This window comes from Myotis nattereri, assembly GCF_964212035.1.
Source record: "Myotis nattereri genome assembly, chromosome: 3".
NCBI lineage: Eukaryota > Metazoa > Chordata > Mammalia > Chiroptera > Vespertilionidae > Myotis > Myotis nattereri.
In genome coordinates, this window is record NC_138077.1 from 56,078,164 (window position 1) to 56,102,672 (window position 24,509).

General features: G+C 44.5%; 1 protein-coding gene across 7 annotated transcripts in view; it reads right to left on the bottom strand.

The window, feature by feature from the left end:
* KALRN (kalirin RhoGEF kinase) overlaps positions 1–24,509 on the bottom strand; it is a 573,479-nt gene that overhangs the window by 266,888 nt on the left and 282,082 nt on the right. For all 7 annotated transcript variants that reach the window (XM_081085419.1, XM_081085418.1, XM_081085412.1 and 4 more), the window contains exons 13-15: positions 24,084–24,258; positions 10,489–10,684; positions 2,464–2,630 (exon numbers count right to left, since the gene is read on the bottom strand). In XM_081085419.1, the coding sequence (XP_080941545.1) occupies positions 2,464–2,630; positions 10,489–10,684; positions 24,084–24,258 (538 nt within the window). The remainder of the gene's footprint in view (positions 1–2,463; positions 2,631–10,488; positions 10,685–24,083; positions 24,259–24,509) is intronic.

Sequence of the window (24,509 nt, forward strand, 5' to 3'; positions counted from 1 at the left end):
CACTTGAAAATAATTTTCAGTCTAATGTCTGTGGCATCGTCCCCTTCAAAGCTTAAGTTTCATGTAACTGTGACATAATAACACTTAAGGTTATGATGGCCACATCTCAACCTTTCTTCTCTGAGAGCTCAACAACAGAGCAGTATAATAACACATTGTTGTCCTCTCCCTTTCTGTCCCCATTGATGGCATTTCCATTAAATGTCCTTTTCCTTTTATTCTTTTCTTTTTTAGAGAATATATTCAAAAGAAAACTCTCAAGCTGGTGTCTAAATGTAGCCCCATTGATCAATACTGACATCTAAATTAACTCTCTCTTTCCAAGTGTCGACAGCTTCCGAATCAATATTTCCTGCTCCACCAACTTCCATCAAACGCAAATGCCTGCCCTGAACAGGACCAGACAACTCTCTAGAGAAAGAGCCTTGCATCGACTAGGAAAACACGTCTGTCTAATGAGGCATGGTGGCTGGACCGAACAGCAGTCCCTGGTCACCCCCAAGGCCGCTGTCCTTTGCAAAGGCCTCCACAGTTTCCCTAAATTCTGATGCGAGCAATCCAGCCCCATCTGGAACTCCAGCCCCACTGTGTGTCATTCTGAGCATGGCGGGAGACGGGGTTTCCTCAGCCCCATAGGAGGGTTCTGCTTTGGTTCTCCAACTCATACAATGCTGAATGCAAATGTATACAGACATTCGTTAAGCCTGAATTATTCATAGATAGATGTTTCACTTTCCCATTTGACAAACTGTGTTATCATCGTCCCAGCTCCCCATTCTACACAGGATGTATACTTGGAGGATGAACATTCATTTCCATTTTCGTATCAGTCACAAAAAAACATAATTAGGGTGCTGGCTCTACACTATTAATGCTGGAACAAAACAATAAATAAGTAAAAAACCAGGAACAACAGCAAAAGTAGATTCATTTCAAAGTCAAATAGGGATAATTTTCATCTGCTCTGTTTTGTTCGGATGATCGTCCCTGCCACCGTCCACTGACAGGAATAACAGCATGCAGAGCAGAGGACCCCATGGTCTCTGGAGCCCGCTGAGTGAGTGGGCAGGTGCCACCTCGCTGCCAGCTGTAAATCACGCCTGTGGCGATTTAGTGTAATGCTGCTGCGGCCAAGGAAACCCAGACTGCATGCTGCTGCAGGGCTTCTTTCTCTTTCCCTGGAAACCCCAGGGTGGGCGTGGGGTCTTGCAGAGGCAAATTGTAGGGCCCTGGATTTAGGAGGCCTGGGTGCAAGTTTTAGCTTGAGTTGGTCAAGAGGCCCTGGGAGCACTAATCCTATGGTACCTCAGTTTCCTCATTTGTGAAGTAAACATACACCACTTCCCCCACATGGCTTGTTCACCTATAATGAGATCACGAATGAAAAAAATACTTCTCATTTGAAAGAAAGTACTGCCAAGAATGACTGATTTGTATTCTCCTCACTGCTCCGGGCCTGCCGGGATTCCCACCGTGTCCCCGTGAATAACATTTCTCTCCAAAGAGCCACACGGGTTCCCAGTGCAACTACGCGGAAAACGACTTGGACCGCAGCGCTGTGATCTGGTCTTGCCTGGGGCTCAGTGGGGAATCTTTAGCACAGCATCTGTGGGCTCTCGCTGAGAATGACTGGGGGAGAAGGGGAGCACAGAAGATACTTTTGTCCACTTTAATAAATAACAATGTTATAACTAAGACATAGGCATTAGCAAGGAATACCCTGACTCCAAGGGACCAAGCAATCATTAAATCAAATACGATGTTTCTGTTCCCTGGGGTACATTAATAGATTTAAATCTAAAAGCTCTAGCAGTCAGTGTACATAAGGGTAAAATATGTAGTATTTTTTAAATGTGCCATTGGTCATTGTATGTCCCTAGAGATTCCTCGAGACCTGGATATGTCCTTAGAAAAATGGCTAGTATCATATAAGAACCCTTTTTCCTTTTTAAAATTGACTTTATTGTTGTAAGAAAATGTTATCGGGACCATACTGAAAAGAATGATGGCAACTGCTACCACGTATTGACTATCAGCTATGTGACAGGGACTACACTAGGCACACAGGGGCCCCAAATTAATCAACCTAGCTCTAAAGGCTCCATATACTTATTGATAAAGGATTTGTATTTCCCATGAACTGTATGCCAGGATTGGGGATGCAAAGGAAGAGAAAAACCTTCAGTGACTGAGGGCAACTCAGGAATGCTCTCCTTAGATTGTTAGGAAAGAGGAATTATGCATTTCTTGTTAGGGCCACTGGACCCTTAGACCTGTTTGTCAGATCCAATAGATGGCAGCCCAGCTTTCAGAAGCTAATACAACCATTCCTTCACGTATCTATTTCTGAGGTCTGGTCACACCTGTGGCTCTGTCTGCCTCACCCCATACCAGGAGCAGGCCCAGCCCCGTTGGGAAGCCCGGGTGGGAAGCCTGAGTGGAAGGTGGAGGAGCCAGGCTCACCTGCTTGACCTCAGCCTGGAGGTGCCGCAGTTGGAGGCACTGCTCAAGCCGCTTATGCGTCTGCTCCGCATTGAGCTCCAGCTCATGCTGCTTCTCGTGGAGGAACTCCAGTAGCTCTTGCACCTGAGCTGCCAGATCAATGTCTTTCTCACAGATTAACTCAATTCCTGATTAAAAAAAATAAACAATTAAAAGCCAGGTAGTACCATAAAGATTACATTTCATTCAATATTCATATGAAAGCTAAAATTCAGAAATGGCCATTATCAGCACCCTCCCAACTACTATGCATTCGTCTATGAAATTGGACAGAAGGCCATAATGGGCTTTGTCTGGGATGCTCCCACATGGCATCTCTTTTGGGTTAACTGGTCCTTTGCCTGGGACTATTCAACAGATGGTCAGCTCCTTATATCGACTGGTGTTATAGAGAGCTGGTTCTCTGGAAGTCCATCCCCAGACAAGACCGCACCCAGCAGTCTCTGAGGGGGGATTTGCAACACCCAGAATATTCACAAGCCAGCCTCTGGATCATACTGGGAAATACAAAACAAAGTCAAAAAGGCTGTCTCAGGCACTTCCGCCCAAGGCACATTCTTGTTAGCTGGTCAGCTGGGGAGCCCACCAATCTCAGTGGATGTAGCCTGAAAAAGAAATCTGCTTTGGAAGATGCCCCCATTGCTCTCACACCATCAGACATTCACCTCTGCCATCACAGATACACCTGCAGCATACAGTCGGGGGAGTACAGGGGACGGCTATACTCGCGAAAGGAAATTCATTTCTATAGAGGCAAAAAATAGTGTTTTATATAATCACAATATGGGAGAGTGGGAAAGAAATTTTCTGGTGTTACATGGTAATAATTTCAGTATCTTCTCATGTTTATTTTTTTCTGTCAGTTTCATAATTCCCAGTCCTTGCTCCTGAAATATTCACAGGAGACAGAAAAGAACAGCCTGTCCTTTTGGCAGTCAACTCCCTCCACTTACTATTTTCAATTACCGAGAGGATGAGGTAGAGCATCTCCTTGACTGAAATAAAAAATACAAAGAAATACAACATTTCTACATCTGCAGCTCAGCTAAGTGGGATGACCCTTGACCCCATGTTTACCTTCTGAAAATCTAATTAAAATCCATCTGCAGAAGTAGATGCTCTTTCCTGCTTCCAGCTACCATGTGGGTTTTTTCCAGCTCGGTTTTCATTCTGCATGCGTCTCTGACGTTTAGGATGCTGGGCTTGGGCATAGTGTCTTTCTACAGCAAGCTCATGGCTCACTCCTGCCACACTGCCGGTAAATAGGCCTCTACGCCTAGTAACGCATCAAAGGGGTCATCCACCTGCTTAGGACATCATCCAGAAGAGGCTCACAGCCTGCCCTTCTTTCTCATCTACCTCGCTTGGATTGTTTTCTGAGAGATGAACACAGGAACTGGAATGGATGAGGACGATGCCTAGGACACCTCTGTGCTCCTCAGTAGCGCATCATGTTGTGGATGGAGAATGGGAAAACAGGAAGACTTACTCCAGCTGCACCCAAAAGAATAGAAACTCACCGCTCTCTCCCACTGCCTCCAACACATTGAAGTGGGTCCCAGTTAAAACCAATCAGTTGGCACATATCCATCCATCAACAGCAAATAGTTTTCTTGTGTTGACATTACTCCCAATCAGAGGCTTAATTAGCCTCCTCAGGGGCTCTCATAAATGCAACAAGAATGTTTGTTCTTTGTATCAAGTATTGAAGTGTATCCTATATAATAAAAGCCTAATATGCAAATCGACCAAACAGCAGAACAACTGGTGGAATGACCGGTTGCTATGATGCACACTGACCACCAGGGGGCAGATGCTCAATATAGGAGCTGCCCCCAGCCTGTAGGCCCCAGGCCAGCCAAGGTGGGTGCCAGCAGGGGCCCCCCCATCGCCCTGCTGGTCACCCCACAGATCAGCCATGATTGCCAGTCAGGCCTAGGGACCTGACCCATGTACGAATTTCGTGCATCGGGCCTCTGGTTTGTAATAAAATAGTTTGTCAGTCTCCTTATAGAATGTTGTATTGAAGTTTCTGATGTGTTCCCACAATGTCGTGTTCTCATCCCTCCTCCATCAGAACACTTGCATTGAGGCTTGTTCCTTATTAACTTGTCCATGCTCTCGCAGAAATGCAGGCTCTCTGATACTAGGTCCAAGTCTGTCTTATGCCTCTTCACATCTTCAGGGCCTAACCCAGGGCTTGACTCATATATCCAATAAATACCTGTTCAATGAACACTTGGGCCTCTTTAGGGAGGAACTCAGGCCCTGTGCTGGGGTGGAAAGTACCTGAGAGCTTTGGGGAAGGACAGATGTAACTTTGAATCCACGGGCTATAACCTATCCATGCTATCTGAACTCCATATCCTCTCTGAGCCTGGGTAAAATGGGAATCCCAAGACTTCTGGGTGTGTTGTGAGGACTCAGAGATAAAGTGCCAGTATATACAGTGCCTGGCCTTTAGTAGTCTAAAAATTACCCATTTTCCCACTTTTTCCTTTCCCTTAGGGAAATTATAACACATTTACTATTGATTACTGATGGGACTGTGGAATGGTTTGTATAAAATGTAAACATAAAATCTTACCATTGGTATTTATGTACTTGCTCAAAGTATATAACTAGAAACTATGGTAGTTTGGACACTATTAGACCAGTGCTCTCAACCTAGGCTCACATTAGATTCATCTGGAGAAATTTAAAAGGTCACCATGCCATGCCCACACCCCAGACCAAGAACACCAGAATCGGTAAATCTTAAAGCTCCTGGGTGAGTCCAACATGCAAACAAGATTGGGAACCACTGGATCAGATGTCCAATGGTCCTTCTGTTACACGCAGTTACTAGACTATTTGGCATTGTGCTTATTTGGGGCTCAGGGCCACAGTTAGTAATAAACTCTCACTTTGCTTTCCTTTGCTGCCAGGCCGGGGGGTCGCAGAGGGGACTTTCATTTCCTCAAGGAGAGGCATCTATGGTCTAGGGCAGGGGTGGGCAAACTTTTTGACTCGAGGGCCACAATGGGTTCTTAAACTGGACCGGAGGGCCGGAACAAAAGCATGGATGGAGTGTTTGTGTGAACTAATATAAATTCAAAGTAAACATCATTACATAAAAGGGTACGGTCTTTTTTTTTCAATAGTTTTATTCATTTCAAATGCGCCGGATTCGGCCTGCGGGCCGTAGTTTGCCCACGGCTGGTCTAGGGAAAGAGTTGGTGATTCCTGGTTATACTGCCCATTCTTGTAATAAGCGTTTCGACTGTGTTCTTTAAATATATATATCTGCCTTGGATAGAGAATAACTTTTTTTCTTTTTTCTCCCCCACCTTTCCACTTCTCTTTCCACTTCACTGCCTCAGTATTACACTCAGTTCAGAAATTACAGTCCTTTAATCAGGTTTTTAGATCAGTATTATTGACCTTGGCTCTACATTGAAATCACCTGGGAAGTTTTTAAAACTCTGGACCTATTCCAGACTAATTAAGTAAGAATCCCTGAGGGGTGGGGCCCAGACCTTGGTATTTTAAAGAAGTTCCCCATGGGATTCTAAATACGCAGCCAAGTCTCAAGAACGCTTGTTTTACATCAGGTTCTCTTCTGCCCTCCTCTCAGACCTGCCCCCCCCCAGGTCCACATTCCCATCAACCCCAGAGTGGCTTCCATTTTGGAAAAACACAGGCCTTTCCTTCTTTTTACAACATAAGTAAAATTATTTGTGGCCTATTATTTTTACCTACATCTGTTTCACCCACAATGATGTTCCATCTTGATGATTCAGCCAATATGATTACTGAGAACTTGCTATGGGCAGGACACAACCCCCTGCCAGAGCTGGGAATGTACAGAGAAGGAAGGAAGAGTCCTGCCCTCACTGTAGCTGCTGCAGAAGCTACAGGAAGACAAGTAACCCCAACCAAACACACTGTGTGCTGGAACACCAGAGTAATGTATGATCATCATAAAGCTCTACGGACCCCTTACCATGCTCAGGAATTATCCCACTGCATCCTCACAGTGACTCTCTCAGGTTGTTATTTTCATGATGGTTATTTTCCAGAGAACGGTGAGGCTTAGAGAGTGAGTCACATGCTCAAGGACACCCAGGGAGTAGGGGGTGAGGGTTGGATGCCAAGCCTCTCCTCGCCGCACCCTCTCCTCGCTGCACCTTAACCTCTATGCTCAAAGAGAAGAGTGATTCCCTCGCCACCCCCCAACTTAATTTATTTTAAAATGTATTTATTTTCAAATACTGTGGTGGGAATAAATTTTAGGCATCACTGCCACAGACTCCAGAGATGTTTTCACTTCAAAGCCTTGCATAAGGAGAGAACTTGAAGCTGTGATTCAACCACAAAAGGAAAATATCCACAGGGCATATGGCTCTTGTGTTATTCGTAAGGTCAAGTATAACAGTTGCATGGCCAGATTACTTTAGACCAGCGGTTCTCAACCTGTGGGTCGCGACCCCTTTGGTGGTCGAACGACCCTTTCACAGGGGTCGCCTAAGACCATCCTGCATATCAGAAATTTACATTACGATTCATAACAGTAGCAACATTACAGTTATGAAGTAGCAACGAAAATAATTTTATGGTTGGGTCACAACATGAGGAACTGTATTTAAAGGGCCAGAAGGTTGAGAACCACTGCTTTAGACAGAAGACCTGTGGCATAACCAATGCTGATGATGGGGCTGCAGCATGGAAAGTGAGAATTTTAGGAATCAAGGTCCACCTGCCACACTAGACAAAAGAAGAAAGTAAGGTCTACAGAGAAAAAAAAAAAGGCACTTCCAACTTTTGATGGAGGAACTGGACCCTGAATTCAGCCAGCATACTCCTCCACCTTGACTCTTACCAGCAAACACCTCCTAACTTGAGGCTCAAATAGATGCCGCTAATGTGAGGAAAGCACAGTGAGCAAGTGAGGAGAGTGTTCTGACTTTGCCTTCTATTCCTAAGGCTGATGTCGATTTAAGCAAAGGCTCTTGTTTTGGTTAGAGTTGTTGGCACCCAGAGCGATTTAGTAGAACCTGGCTCAATGTTATAAATTTCACACCTGAAAGTAAGTGTATGGAAACTCTCTACTTCCATTTACTCCTACAAAATCAAAGCATAAGCCCTTAATTTAGCATGAAGGGCGAAATATCAACCAAATTATTAATTTTGCTTATTATCCTTTTTCTAACATAACATAGTTCATTATATGTACATCATAATGCCCAAGCCCCTTATAGCCTCAGTCCAGCGTCTCTCAAATCCTGCAGCCTTCAGCCACCTGGGTCCAGCTGGGTCCACCCCAACCTCCCCCTCCCCACTCCCAGCTCTGACATGACTCTGCCCTCCTGCCCCCCAGTCAGAGGGGAGATAGATGCCTCCTCCACAGGACCAGGCTTTCTGCAGCAGAGTGAGTGTCCCTGAAGCCCTTGGATTCATTCCCCGAGAAGCCTCCTGGGCTATGCCAGACTGTGCAGCTAGATGAGGTAGGAGCGGGGAACAGCGAGTCCCAGCAGAGAGGCCTGAACAGGCCAATGCAACCTCTTTTGACAAAGCTCATTTCTAGAACAGGATACTGTGGGGGTGGGCAGCCCATCTGCCTGGGGTGTTTTCACCCACGCAGCCCTCATGGTTAAGGTGGCCGACAAGTACAACTACCCCCCGCCCGCTCATCTTAAGCAGTCTTCAGGGACTGCTAGCTCCCAGCAGATTTTCCTGTTACTGTGGATACCTGGCTGTTGGCACAGAAGTGGGCTTCCCCCAGGTCATGCCAGAACCCTAGTCCTAAGTGCCACAGGTTTCCAGGCAGACAAGCTCCCTCCTGCCAGACAATCGATACTGAGGGATGAAGAGTGGACGTCCCTGTAGGGCGTCTCTCCCCAGGCCTCTCTCCTAGGCACTGTGTCTGCATTCTCTCACGCTTCCTAGGCTCAGCTGGACAGCCAGCTATTGTGAACATCGTGAGGGCAAGCCATAGGGTGAAACCCTGAGTCCAGAGGAAGGATCACAGTTTCCCCCATTCCCTGATAAGGCCTTTAAAAAGGTACAAACTATCATGTGCACACGATTTACCTAGAGATTTTGTTAACAAGCAGATCCAGATTCCTAAGTGTGAGATAAGGCCTGGAGTTCAGCATTTCTAATCAGCGCTCAACAATGCCAACAGTGCTGGTCCATAACCCACGCTTTGAGTAGCAAGGACCTAGATTGGCAGTGGTACATCAGAATTATCTGGAAAGCTTTGAAACACAGGTTGGTGGACACAACCCCAAGGGATTCTGATGTGATAGGTCCAAGGGATGGGCCTTTAAACTTGCATTTAAAAAAATATATTTTTATTGATGTTTAGAGAGAGAGGAAGGTAGAGGAAGAGAGAGAAACATCGAAGTGAGAGTGCAACATCAATTGGCTGCCTTCTACATGCCCCCAAGTGAGGGTGGAACCCGAAATCTGAGCATGTGCCCTGACCGGGAACTGAACCAGCAACCTTTCAGTGCATGGGATGATGCCCAACTGAGCCCACCAGCCATGGCTAAACTTGCATTGCAAACAAGTCCTCAGGTGCTGCTGCTCTGGGAGCCACATTTGGGAGTCTCCTGGGACATTCATTTCGTAGATATCATCTGTTGTGATTTAACCACTGCATGAAAAGCAGTGGTCTCAGCCCTGGCTGCACAGTGGAATCATCTGAGTAGCTTTTGCTGATTGATGCCCAAGGCCCATTCAGAGGTTGTTAAATCAGAGTAGCTCAGGTGTGGGGCCTGGGCATTGTCATAAAACAGTCAGCAATAGACTACAATGTGAATGACCCTTCCTGGGGCTGTATGAGGAGGCACAGTCTGCACACCTCTAAACAGACCTGTTCACAACACAAACGAAAATTTAAGGAAATGTCATGCTGACCCAAGCGAGTAGAATTTACTAGGTGTCTCTCCTCTGGTTAGAAGTGAAGTTCCTTTGAATGCTGGTATGTACTCCTTCAAGTCATTAAAAGAAACACAGTACCCTAAAGTCAAGTTTGATTGTTAAGATCTGCCTAACAATCCCATGCTTGTAAATATTCTTCATGATCAACAGGGATATAGACCAACAGTGCTTTAAAAAGTCAGTGGCCTGAGCCTGTGTCTGCCCCCTCTAAGAGGGTAAGAAACCTGAGCCAACAAGGGTGAAGGGGTGAGGAGGAAAAGGGCAATGGGTGGGTTTGGGTGTATAGGCCTGGGTTCTAGCACTCCAAAATGGTATGTGCTCACATGACTGGTTTCTTTTTCTAGGCTCCTTGGACTAGTGACTGTGATGGTTCCCTCCAGTCCTAACAACAAAGGCCGGTCTGGAGGTACAACAGTAAGGTTGCGTGCACTTCTAGGGTAGTGAATAAATCCTGAGCAGGAAAAGAAGTCAAATCCGGGTAACTTGACCATGTTTTTGTTTTTTTTTTGAGGAGTTATAAAATTATACAACCTTGCCATAAATTTTTATCAGCACTTCTTACACTCATGCACAGACCAGCGATAAAACACAGGACTCTGAGAGGCCTGGGCTGGAGACAAGGAGCCAGCCCTGGGGGTGGAGAGAGTGTGTGTGGCGGGGTTATAGCGGGTGGAATAGCAGATGTCTACACATTTGAATAGATTCACAGGGATGGCTGACTGCTTTTGGAGCCCACCTGGTTTGTTTTTCCAGGCCACCATTTTTTGGGGGGGAATCTGCGCTAATTTCTACCACTGGTTTCCCCCCATTCTCTCCACAGCACCAGGAGAGCCTGGTCCTAGTCCCATCTTTACTACTGCCTGACTGGCCAGCCCCGCACAGGTTATTTTAGCTCTCATGCTCAGTTTTCTTCTTCTTTAAAATGGGGGCAAACATCTGTTCCTTCTACCTGTAGGACTGAAATGAATAACAGTGTGGAAGTGCACTTTGGAGTCAAGCTGGTGTTCTTGTTTTCATCGCCTCCCTGCCAGGAGAACAAGGCTGGTTCAGGTTGCCTACCTGAGGCCTGGACCTCCATGATATACTGGTGCAGATCCTGGCCCTGCTGGATGACCTCGAAGGTCATGTTGTTCATGGCCAGCTTCCGCTCCGTGTGGCGCTGCAGCCGCTGCTCTGCCAGCGTCAGGTCCTCCGTGTTGAAGTCGTTCATCTGCCGGAGCAAGTCCTCGTTCCAGGCGTCTAGCTCTGCTGTCACCTGTGAGGGAACAACCATCAGTCCAGGTTCGCTGGTCCAAAGGCTGCTAAGCTCATGGATCCCAAGCCTTATTAACTAACCTGACTCCCACATCAGTCTCGGCTTTGCATCTCTTTGACTCTTCGACTCCATTTAAGCATCATGGCCACACACGCATGCATGCATGCCTTTGAAAGTGTGTTGCGATGTCTACAGCAACAGCAGTGGAATGGCAGGAGACATTTATATGATGAATTATGGTTTATAAAGTGTTTAGTACTCCATCCAGTTTGAGAGCAATGCCCTGGAGGGAGGAAGCTGCTCACTCAGACAGGTGGAATGCCATGCAGAGTTCACCCTGCTCACAAGGGGCAGATCCAAGGCTGGAGCTCAGGTCTCCTACTGACTGCAAGGACTTTTTCCACCACACCACACAACTACTCTAAAACACCTCATCAATGGAGAGTCCTCAGAACTTAAGGATTAAGTGTAGCTCTTTTCAAGAAACAGAAACAGAGGGCTGGAGAAGCCCAGTAAGTGGCCTGAGGTTACACAATCACTGAGAGCTGGTGTCCATCCAAGCCAGGGTCTTCCTCTGGTTCCCGTGGTCTTTTGTGCGGGTTCTCTCCCTCTATTACAAAGGCTGACACCCGGAGATGGCGACTGTACAAGGGGAAATGTGTAGTGCAGCTACAGAATCCAAGCAGATTATACTCTATTGAAAGGCACTAACAATTCTAATAAAGACGGAAGCATGTAACGAATGGAAACTTTGTCTTATTATGAGTTCACTCATCTGTTATTGCTTTACACCTCTGCTCATGTGGCTTCCCCCCATCTACTCTTAAACAGGTGATTGCACAGAGTCCAAATCCTGCACTTCCTTTGCAGTTGCTGCCATCATTCCCAGGGCAGGAACTCAGGTGTACCGAACTGGATGATAATTCCACCTGGCATGTGAAGCATATAGAAACTTTTCTAACATGGTTTTCAGGTCTGTTTTCTTGTGCTGCCCGCACAGCAGCCCCAGGAAGGCAATGGCACAGGGACTGTCACCCCGTTCCCAGAAGAGAAAGTGAAAGCTTCATCCACAGTCTGGCCCAGGCAGCCCAAGCACACACCCCAGAGCCCAGCTTAGTGGTTTTCATGATGTTGGCCTCGCGGCAGCTGGCACTCAGCATAACCTCCCATCACCAAGAGCTGTTGCTCCAGCAACATCAGGGACAAAGGGAAGGAGAAGCCCAGCTGGAGGCAGCGGGAGGTGGCACTCTTCTCTCTGTGTTGGGGCCATGCGACTGGGTGGGGAAAGGCAAGCAATGAGGAGCTAGGGGCTGCTCTCTGGGACACTGGTTTCCATTCTTTGTCTAACAGTGAGAGCTTTCTTCATTGGAAGTGTACCACTGTGTTTGACGTAGAGGTGGGGGAAAGGTAAAAATACCACCTCATGCCCCCACATCTTTTCAGGTCAATGAAGGGATCCATTAAGCTCAGCAGGCAAACCTAGTCTCTACTTATTGTGGGAAGCTTGAGGATCAGATTGCCAGGCAAAACAGGTTTTTGTTGTATCCATCTTTGAAAAGTACTGCATTCTCTAACTAGAGAAAGGAATTAAACTGAGAAGACAGATAAATGACATAACTTATGAGATGATTTATAAATGAATAGGCTTACATAGACTACTAGGCTTATAAATGTTTTTCTTCTTGTACCTAAAAAGATAAAATCTAACTTAATCTATATAATAAAAGCCTCATATGCAAATAGACCAGAATGACCGGTTGGCGGGGGGCGGGGCTGGCGAGCGGGCGGCAGCAGGCCAGCCAAGGCAAGTGCCAGTGGGCAGAGGGAGGGGACAGCAATTGTAACGAGGGGGGCAGGGGGCGGCGGCAGAAGGGCGATGAGGGGTGGGGTTGGCTACACCCAGCACTGTCCCCTGATCAGCCCACAAGGGAGGCCAGACTATGGCTAAGGCCCATTCCCTGGGGGAGTAGGCCTAAGCCATCAGTTGGACATCCCCCGAGGGCTCCTGGTCTGCAAGAGGGCACAAGGTCGAGCTGAGGGATCCCTGAGTGCACGAATTTTTATGCACCAGGCCTCTAGTATACAATAAAATACACATATAGGGTGGGGCAAAAGTAGGTCTACGGTTGTTCACATGGAAAATAATACAATAATTAATAATAATGCAAGAATAAATCTGTTTTGTGTACTCACAAGTGTAAGCCTACTTTTGCCCCACCCTGTATTTTAAGCATTAGTTCTAAGAGTTTTGACAATGTTATACATCCATTTAGCCATCACCAAAAGCAAAATATGAACCTTTCCATCACCCTAGGGAGTCCACTTGTGCCTCCTTCCTGTCAGTTCCTGCCCCACCCTCTCCCACTCTGGTACCGCTTTCTGATTTATATCACAGACGTAGCTTAGCCTATTCTTGGATTTCAAATGAAATCACAATATATACTCTTTTATGTCTGGCTTCCTGTGTTAAACACGTTGTATTTTAGATTCATCCAGGTTGTGTGTATCAGTAGTTCATTCCTCGCTACTGCTGTCCATTATATAGATGTGCCACAATTTGTTTATCAAGTCTCTGGCTGATGGATTTTTAGGTTGCTTCCTGGGTTTAGCGATAATGAATCAGGCTGATGTGAAAGTTCTTACACAAATCCCTCTGTGGACATAGATATTCCTTTCTCTTGAGAGTTACCTAGGAGTGCAATTGTAGAGTCATAGGGTAGGTCTTTGTTGAACATTCCCAATAGGCATGTATGAAAGTTCCAATTGCTCTACATCCTCACCATCACTTGATATTATGAATCTATTTAAATGTAGGAGTATGTGAAGTGATATCTCATGGTTTTAAGATGACTAATGATGGTGAGCACATTTTCATATGCTATTGGTCATTTGTATCTACTTTTTAAATGTGTTTTTTAAAGTCTTTTGCCCATTTTCAAAAACTAGGATAATTATGTTTTGAATATAGACTTGTGAGATTTTAATAGGGGCTTTTCTTAAAAATTTTGTTTGGGCTATTTTCAATATATTATCTTAAAAAAGGCTTATATCTGGTCATTCTGGTCGATTTGCATATTAGGCTTTTATTATATAGAATAAGTTAGATTTTATCTTTTTAAGTACAAGAAGAAAAACATTTATAAGCCTAGTAGTCTATGTAAGCCTATTCATTTATAAATCATCTCATAAGTTATGTCATTTATCTGTCTTCTCAGTTTAATTCCTTTTTCTAGTTAGAGAATGCATGAAGATGGATACATGAGCAGATTTTCATGAGCAGGAGACACAAGGCTGGATATAAGCCTTTTTAAAGATAATATATTGAAAATAGCCCAAACAAAATTTTTAGTCCATTTCTTTGCCTACAAACTAAGAGAAATTAGAATAAAACTAACAACAAGCATGAAAGGAAGAGCCTGCCTTCCTTTCTATTTTGGCTTCTGTTTTGTTCCCATAAAACTGAGTCTATGACAGGTCTGTTTGCTGTAGGGAGATCCCAGAGGGATCCAGGGGCCAGGATCTGTGGAGGGAAAGGTCGAGGTCCCAGGGAGGAGCAGAGCAAAACAGAGGTGCTTGCTGGGACAGAGAGGCTCAGAGGTCTGGTATCGAGAATCTGCATCTAAACCAAATGTGAAATATGTCCACATTCAATATCCACTGTTTCTGTATTCTTTTTCTCCCCTTCCCTATCTTCTTCCACCCTCACCACCTAAAACCAATAAACAGAGGGCTCAAATCTGTTACGAGGCCTGAAGAATATGAATTCAGAGGAACTACTCAGCAGAACGCCTGACTCCTAAGCCGCCCTTCCTGTACTTAAATGCTTTTTACTCTGTGTCTGACTCTCTCTTCCCATTCCACCCACACACTGATGCCCAGAGCCTGGTAATGATCTGAATTGTGTAATGCTTTTTCCTGATTGATTTGTGTATTTCTAATGTTTGCTGGAATTTAAATTAGTCTCTTTTCCACAGGGCGTCCCCAAAAATGTATACACACATTTGAGCGAAGAGCTCAATTGATGTTTCTTTCTTTTCAGATTTAACCCATTGGAATGAATAATTATTCAAAGTGTGTATACATTTTGGGGGGATACCCTGTATTTTCTATTTGCTCAAGGAATGTTCTTTCATTGGGTTCCTCCTCTCTACTTTCTTTTTGGGGTACAAGGCTGGCATAACAGGCAATCATTTATTCTTTTTTTTTTTAAATATATTTTATTGATTTTTTACAGAGAGGAAGGGAGAGAGATAGAGAGTTAGAAACATCGATGAGAGAGAAACATCGATCAGCTGCCTCCTGCACATCTCCCACTGGGGATGTGCCCGCAACCCAGGTACATGCCCTTGACCGGAATCGAACCTGGGACCTTTCAGTCCGCAGGCCGATGCTCTATCCACTGAGCCAAACTGGTTTCGGCCATTTATTCTTTTTAAGAAAAAATGTTTTCAAACCTAACGCTTACCTACTGCTAATGAACAAACGTAGCTTTCTAGCTTCATCTCCTGCACTGTTACATGAACTGATCGGTGAGCTGCTTTCCTCACTGGCCCTGAGCGATAGCTCTGCCCTCTCCAGTCGCCCTCCCTGGTCCAGTGGCCTTGAAATGCCCCTCCTCTCGGTCTGCTCAAGTTCTCACTGCCTTCAAAGTAACCTCTCTGGCATGAAATGACCCCCAGGCCAGATGTTTATCCCTGGCTTATCTCATCACATGGGGCAGGGGCTAGTTTGCCAATACAGAGATAAGACTCTGAAAAGAAAAACTGGCACTGGCAATGAATTCAGTGCCTTAACTCCATCTGGAAAAGAAGCCTGGAAGAATTTGTTCAGGGCAGAAACTAGGGCCTGAACCAAATAAATGAAAGAACACAAGGTGCCCACAGGGAATTCAGCTTTTAATCGACCTATTTTGCTTTCTCCTTCCACTCAATTAACTCCTTCTCAGCTCCTGGCCCACTCACTCTTGGCTCCAGTGGCCTCTCTCTCCCTGGTTCTCCTGAATTAATTGGAGTGTTAGGGTACAATGACCTCTTTGAGAGACACATTGGCAACATTTCTATTCTAACAACTGTCTACTCTAGAGCCACAGCCATAAGGGAAATCAGAGAAGGAACTAAACAGAAATTTATAAAGGGTAAGAGGCAGTGGGAAATGGGAAGGCTCACACCAAAACGAAGCCCAAGGCTTTCCTGCCAGACGAGATTCACTGAGTCCAGCATTCTGCTGCCGAAGATGAACCCCGGGGACTTGGCTTAGCAGCTGCCTTGGGCTCTGGTCTCAGGAAGCCCTCTCCAATGGTTCCTCCCATTTTCTGGCTCTTTCCCAGTATTTCTATGAAGAGAACACGTCAGCTTCTCCCCTCCCAATGTTTTATTCTACACCTGCCTGTACCGAAACTCACCTGCCCCTTCTCTTCCCACTTCCTGTGGTCTATTCCCATCACGCAGCGCTTTGTTGTCACCTGCAAAGTTGGAAAGCTCACTGTGCAATCCTTTTCTTCAGCTCATGAGAATGATCACAATGGAAAAATAAATTTTACCTTGTGCCTGTATTCCAGTGTAGGCAGTGTGTTAAGAATTTGACTAACTTTCTTTTATTAAATCCTCATAGCAACTCTGGCAGGAAACTAAGACACAGAGAAGTCAGTTCATTTTCCCCATGGTCACAGAGCTGAGCATCCAACTACATACAAAGTCCAGTGCTCTTGACCATGGTGTTATATCAATAAGGCTGGTCCAAGAACTGACTCTGAGGGTAGCTTTCTTTTCATTATTTTCATTTCAGAGAAGTGCCCATTTAATCATTCTCCTGTTTTCTTCTTAAAAGAAAAACAACCTTCATTATACTTCCATTTTCTTTATTTCACATAAACCTTTTAAATTAATCATGTGTTCCTTGAATAGATCAATACATTGTGTTTGTGACCATTTATAAATGCCAGGAATAATTTACCCTTGCAAGAAAACACACAGCCTACAGCCTTCCCCCAATAGGATATTTTTGTTTAAGAGTTTGGTTATGTTTTGTGTGTGTGTGTGTTTTTCTCAAGCTGACTCTGCCAAATCACTTAGCACAGAGGTAATGCTAACCTATCTAGAAGTTTATGACCCCTTAGAGGCATTTTTCATGAGCAGGAGACACATCTGCACTATGATATTAGGGTGTGAGTGGTGGGAGGGGAGAATCAGCAGGCAGAAGTGTAGCCTGCCTCAGGTAGGCAGGAGCAATGCCTTTGCTTCTCACAGCAGCTGCATGAGCACTCAGGGGTTCCCCAGTGTGACCTGGGAACCAAGTCAGAGAGAAACAATGGGGAGTAATATGATGGCCTCTTTGACTGCTTAAAATATGGAAGCAAATACAGATATAAAAATATACTGTGCATAATAATAACAATGCCAATTCCAATGCATTAAGTGTTGATTAAGTGCCAGGAGCTTTGCTAAAAATGTTCTATGTATTAACTCATTAAATCCTTAATAACCCGATGGGCCAAGAATTATTATTCTCATCCCCATTTCTAAGATGAGGAAACCAAGTAACTTGTCTAAGGTCACACAATTAGTAAAGTTGGTGAAACAGGTTTAAGCCCAGGCAGGCTAACTCAAAACACTACATACTGATGACTGTGCCATCATGTCTCTCAGCAAATGGTGTGTGTGTGTTTATATATATGAAATATATGTATATGTGTATATCTATCCCATATGTTACATACATTAAGGTCCAAACCCATTCCAACTAAGAGTGGGAGAAAGGGTCCAAGGCATTTAATTGTGGTGAGATTGCTCTGAAATTCATGGACTGGCAATGGCAAAATGAGCATATTTCTGTTTTATGATGTCATTATTTTTACTAGGATGAGAAAAGTGAAAGCTAAATATTCTGCACTGACCTACACGTTGTGGATGATAGGAAAATACATATTGCAGTGAGAGAGACAGTCAGTTTCATGGGAAGAACTATTTTATCTATAATGGGTTTGTATATTGATATAGGTTACACTATAAAATTAAACTGAATTGCCATAGTCATCTATTCTTCTTGTCTAAGAATATAATGTAAAGTTCTTTTCTGTTAATTGATTTACACAGTAATGAAATCAGTGAATTCTAATGTAGTTTTAAAAAAATATATATTTTATTGATTTTTTACAGAGAGGAAGGGAGAGAGATAGAGAGTTAGAAACATCGATGAGAGAGAAACATCGATCAGCTGCCTCCTGCACATCTCCTACTGGGGATATGCCTGCAACCCAGGTACATGCCCTTGACTAGAATCGAACCTGGGACCTTTCAGTCCGCAGGCCGACGCTCTATCCACTGAGCCAAACTGGTTTCGGCTAATGTAGATTATTTTAAAGGTATATCATACTATTACCCTAATTTAGAAATATGTGATCTATCTAAAGAGTTAAAATATTTTTTATGTAGCTATATGAAGACCTTTGGGGATATAACAAGAATTTTCTGTAAAAGCAAAAGGACTTGGTAGGAAAGGAATACACTCAGTTGTTTTTCGTTTTTGGCAACATAATGTAAGAACATATTGCAACATGCTGTAGTTGATGAGTTCCAAAGTTCAGCTACCTAATTTCTATTCCAATTGTATCGTTTGGATAACTGAACAAGTTTTATGACCAATTTCATGTTCTTTTCTTCATTATCATCATGATTAAAGCTGAAATCTCTGATATAATCATGATTGATCTTGAGTGGTTATTTTGTCCTTATCTTTGCTTCTTAATCAGTGTGAGACTTGTAGGAATCTATTCTGTTTTCTAAAGACCTCCCTTTGTTGAAGAGCTCCTACAACATCTTTTGTTCATGCGTTCTGGTGCTTATCAATGCCTCAGTGTCAGAATTATTTTCTCCCCTGTAAGCTAAACACCTAGTACAGGAGAAAGTGAAGCCCCATCTAACCTGGTCAATATTTCGAACGGCCAGTGCTATAGCAACAATAAATTAAATTTATTTTGATAGGCTGAAGAACTGGGCCAGCAAAAAAGAAAAAAAAAAAAGTAACATTTGAGAAGGAAAATATATCAAAAGCTTTCATTTACGTTAATAAGAAAGTCAGCATATTCGAAGCAATTACCTTGAAAAAACAACCAGTGGCTTTAAAGAGAGCACAGGCCTAGACAAGACTGGTGATGAAGTCACTGAAAAGGCTACTGCCTCCTGGGCTGCACTGGGAGGTGCCAGTGTCCCGAACACGCCACGTCCAGGTGTGTCTAGTAAGCCAGGCGCAGCTAACTAGAGTCCCTTCGGCAGCAGGTGAACAGGGGAGTCATGTGTCTGGAAACCGTGTCACATCAGAAAGAGGTAACTGAATTGGAAATATGTACCACAGAGCAGGGCTGACGATGAAACAATCATCAAATTTTTAAAGTCGGAGGGGACTGCAGAAATAACTTACACAATCCCAGCATTTTTCAGATAAAGGAAAAGAGGCCTATGACGACCATTTTTAAACATGTTCAGGCTGCCAAATAAAAGAGGGAGAAGACCCAGGACCAAAGTGTAGAATGGTGAAGAAATCCTGAGCTCCCTCTTGTCTCTCCTCGCCCTCCACCCCCTGCTCTGAGCTCTGGAAACATTCTGGTAGAGGTTGGGGTGCATCCTCCAGGGATGCCAAATCCTGGCCACCAACTTTGTACCTGTCCTCTAGGTGAGCTCTCTTCGGGAAACCTTCAGTGGGCAGCCTGACAGACTAGGCATTCCTGCCTCCGTGTTCCATCAAACCATGAGCCTCTCCCTTTCATAGAATCATCATACAGTACAATGGTTGGGTTCCTGTGTTTCTCCCCAACTGGTCCCCTGATGCCAAGGGCTGTATCCTCAATGCCCAACATCGTTTTGGGTACAGAGTAGGAACTCACTAAATGTTTATTGAGTTGAATTTCTATCAGATAAAAGGGTGACTGAATGATCTTTTTCAAAAATCAAATGCTAAGGGCCTCTGCATACAACCAATTGAAGAGTTGAGACCACCAGTAAATTACAATCAGGTTGCTCTCCTCCAGGCAGAATTTTTTCTTTTTTCTTTTCTTTTATCCTCTTTTCTCTTCTTTATTTTTCTTTTCTTTTTTTAAAATATATTTTTATTCATTTCAGAGAGAGGAAGGGAGAGGGAGAGAGAGATTGAAACATTAATGATGAGAGAGAATCATTGATTGGCTGTCTCCTGCACGCCCCCTACTGGGGATCAAGCCCGCAACCCGGGCATGTGCCCTTGATTGGAATCGAACCTGGGACCCTTCAGTCAGCAGGAAGACACTCTATCCATTGAGCCGAACCGGATAGGGCCAGAATTTTCTTTCCTGAAGGCCATTTTCTCCAGCCTCAGCCTGGTCCCAACTTGTCCTAACGTGGATCCTATGGATTTAGAGTTGGCTATTCGATTGCTCACTCAGGTTAATTGTACAGATTAGATTTAAAAGAAAGACCATAACTGTGACCCATTTTCATAAAGTCCCTTGTGTAGAGTATCTTTCTTGGTGTCATTTCTAGTCCTCTCCAACGTCGGTGAGCCCACCCAGGGGATGCTCAAGATTATCCATTGATAACAGCGAGAAAAGTTCTCTGTCTATACATATGCACATATATGTTATGCTATAGGCATGTATATTATTAGATCAAACCAATAAAAATGATTGGCCATTCCCTGAACTTTCACTGGTAGAGGGAGTCTGTTCAACCACCTGGCAGATGATGGGACAGGGGAGGGCTCCTCAGGGACGGGAGTGGGGGGGAGCGCCCCACTGCAGAGGGGCTGACTGGGGCTCATTTGTTCAGTTGCTTTCATCACGTTTCAAATTATTGTTCTTTTCATGTATCCAGTTAAATGGATTTATCTACTATCTAGTTTTAACTAAACCAACCTTCGCAAAAAGACACATGGCTCAACAAGTTCCTCAAAGACAGCAGCTTGCAGATAACACTAATCATGAAAGCACAAGAGAACTTTGAATTCTTTGTCGGCCACATGATGGGGTAAAGAAACACTGACAATCTAATCAGATCTGTCAAGAAACCAGGCCAAACACATAACTGGAAATGATCCAGAAGAGGATGTGAAGTATGGAACCGCAACATATAATGAAGAAGCAGAACTTTGCCCTAAGGGCACATTGAGTTTTGAGATTAGTAGTCGGTGATGTAAGACATGTGTAATTTATACACTATTATATATGCATATATAGGGGGGCACAAGTTCAAAATTACTTTATTGAGAGGCCGTGTAAACCAAAGAGTTTGGAAACCACTGGACTGTTCTTGCTTCTAAAAATGTTTTTTATTTCTCTCTGATCATCCTGATTAATTGTAGAACACTTGGCAATGCACGGAAGCATCAAAAACAAGAAAATACTATCCATATTCCTACCACCACAAAATAAGCATTACTTGTATTCGGTGAAGCATCTCTTTTGTCATAACCATTTCACATAAAATGTTTTGCATCGAGGGAGGCTGACCCCACAGGAGAAGGCTTTATAGACCATCTATAGGTGCCAAAAAAGGTATGGCAGGAATGCAGCTGCAGTCCTGGTTTTTGAACATTTGCTGAATCCATTTGGGAAGAGTTTCACGCTTATTGGCGGTACGCTATGGCCTTGTCCCAGGTTACACTGTGGGAGCCATCTACACCTTTCTTAGTGGCAGGAGGAGACCGGTGCAGCAATTCCTACACTCCCTTCATTCTTAAATTAATTAGCCCATTTCGGCCATCAGTGACATGGTTAAGGAGACTGGCTTAGATCTCCAGATGTCAGGGAGCAGACCTGCTCTGGTTTTCTTGGGTAATCCCCAGGAATTCAGAGTATGTCCATAGATTCCCTCCTTTATGGGGGAAGCACAGCTTTGGCCCTGCAGTGACAGCCCTGCCTGCCTTATGTCAGCGCCGACACGTCTCATTACAGAAACCACCCTCGGTTTCACATTCTGAAACTTCTCTGGACATTTGCTCTTCATCCCCACAGTGAAACTCTAGCTGGAATTTGAAATAATCTCATCACCCTTAAAAATCACTTCTGACAATCTGATTTGAAGCAGAGCTTTTCTATAGGTTTGGCAGGATTTCCGTTTTTATCTAGGATGAAATGCAGCATTTCCCCCAAGGTTTGGGCCACATGCCAAACGGGGAACAAGACCCCTTCACTGCCTAATCCAGAGGGTGCAGAGCCTCATCACCATTTTTCTCTCTCTCGTTTTATTCGGCCCTCATACTATGGCTCCATTTTTCCTCTACAGCATCCACAACCAGCTGTCCAAGTTGTCCGGGATTCAGGGTGGGAGGGGGGTTTTAGTACAGACGGAGGCTGAAGAATGCAAATCCATAATTTAAATGTCAAGCTCCCCTATTGCAACATTTAAATAAGATCCATTTGATTTACAGCTAGCTGTTTTTTTAAAGAATTTTTTTTTTTTTTTTTTTTTTGCACAGATTTTGGGTTCTTTTTCAGGAGTGAAAATGGATTTTCCCAGAATCAACTGCAGGCAAACACATCCTTGTGATGCCTCCAGCTGATGTCAGGTGTGAAGTCCCTGGCAAATTGAAGAAAACAATGCATTCTGGAAATAAATCAGCAACCCTGACCTCAAAACCATAGCCATCTAATGAAATAACATGTAAACACCCAACTCTCAGATTGTTTCCTTCCCCTTAAGCATTTTTTTTATGTGGACCTGGAACGACAGGAGAGTAAATAAAGAACACAACAGCAAAATCACCACACCTGCTAACGTGGTCCTCCCTGGATGTGTTCAGATTTGTTCATTCTCTACAGGCGAAACGAAACTGAGGAGGGACCATGGGAGCACCTGGGGCCTACATCACTGCAAGCGAATGCAACCTCTGTTTATTTCTGTGAGTTTCATTCCCAATTACCCAAGACTCAGAACTCACACCCCTCTATCCCGTCTTTATTGCCTTTGTCACCCTGCCTCTATGAAGTCCACCCTAATCACTCTTTGCTGTATGCTGATATCTCTAATTTCCCACTGGCATTTAAACTTTTCTTTCAATATATGTTTAATACTACTTGACACCTGAAATCCTTTTGAGTGTAGATTCAAACTAAACTAAAAATACAAAGTATAAATAAGTTCAACTAAATTTATAGAGTAAGTTGAAAGGATAGTTTAAATCCACATTTAAACACTTAAATCTTTCCCTTTGTCCCACATGGCCCAGGAGGAACCTTTAGAGCAAGAAACGACAGTGGCTTCCGGGGAGGCAGGAGTATTAGGTTTATGAGAAGAGAAAGATGGTAAGAGAGGAAGCAACAGGAAGGACTGCTTGTCTTTCACAGTTTCTATTCTAAATATAAACGTTTTTGGGGTCAGGATTGAAAAAAAGGGCAGCTGTTGCCAAAACGGTTTTCTCGTCCTCTGAGGGATGGGATATTGGAGCTTTCAACATTAAAAAAAGACGTTTTCCTTCCGAACCCATTCCAAGGAAATTTCCACAGTTATTGTTGGAAAGATCAGTCCCAGACACCCAGAAGCCCCAACTGGGAAAAGATGGTAGAAATGCAAAACAAAGTTTTATAAAGGTGGATAGAGAATTGAATTTTCCTTTTGCCTCACCAGCCGGGAGCAAAAAAGAAGATAATGCTTTTAATCTAACCTTCCACCTCCCTGAGAAGGACAACACCTGAGTGTCTGATACTCTCCACACCCCAGAAACCCTACTGCCCTGGCTTTAGTTACTGACTCACAGCAAACAAACAAACAAACAAACAAACGGTGGATATTGTTCGGGCTGACATTATTAACAAGTATCACGAAGGGGACATGGCTATACGAGAACACCCAATTCTGACCTTTTGAGAATGAACTGAGGAGGCTGTGCGATGACCACCAAATGGCCTGAGCACAGACTTACCTTCTTAATAAGCAGAGAGCAAACTGAGGACACACAGATCTTCCTTCCCGTGGCTCCTGGTTGCCTGGATGCTGTGTGACGTCAGCTAATCTCTGACCTACAGTCATCAACTGAGAAGATCTAATTTTAACACCTACCTACTCATGACGATAAGAATTCCAGGACTCTACCTCAAGCCCCACACAGCCAACTCCATGGTCTTTCAGGAACCAAAGTACCAAGCGTCCAAAGCACAGCAACCAAAACCTCCTCAATGAAGCTATCCCCAGACAGTAAAACAGAGGAACTCTACTGGGCAGCGGAGGTGAGAGGGACGGAGGACTATAACAAGGCAGAATGAGAACTCGCTGATTTCTATAAATGTATCCTTGATGCAAAAGCCTTCCATTCTCCTTAAGCTACGCGTCCTTCCTCAACCCTGGGGCAGCACCCTTGGCCAGGCAGCAGGCCATTTGCAGGCCTCCCAGCACTCTCCAGGGCTCCCTCCCACCGCTCCCCCCGCCGCCAGCCCTACCTCGATGGTGTACTGCTCAAAGATGCGCAGCTGCAGGAAGATGTCCAGCTTGATCTTCCGCTCATGGAAGAGCTCTTCCATCTGCACCTGTGCGTCGTCCAGCTGCTGCAGGACCGACTCGATGTGGCTGATGGAGCTGCTGTGGGGGGTCTTGTTGTTGGACACGGCGGAGTCCCTGTGGCAGAGGGGGAGAGGAGGGAGGGGCCTTGCATGTTAGAAGTGATAGAGGAGCAGGGGGCCTTCTTCTTCTGAACAAGGTGGATGGGAATCAGCTGAGTTACTCAAGTGACAGCCATTTATCAAACTCCTGCTGTGAGCCAGGCACCATCTGCTTAGTAGGTGAACCAAAGATACATGCATCCTCTTTGGGGTTCACAGCACAGCAGCTTGTCTTGGAGAGCATAAAATATTGGGGAAATGGAATGA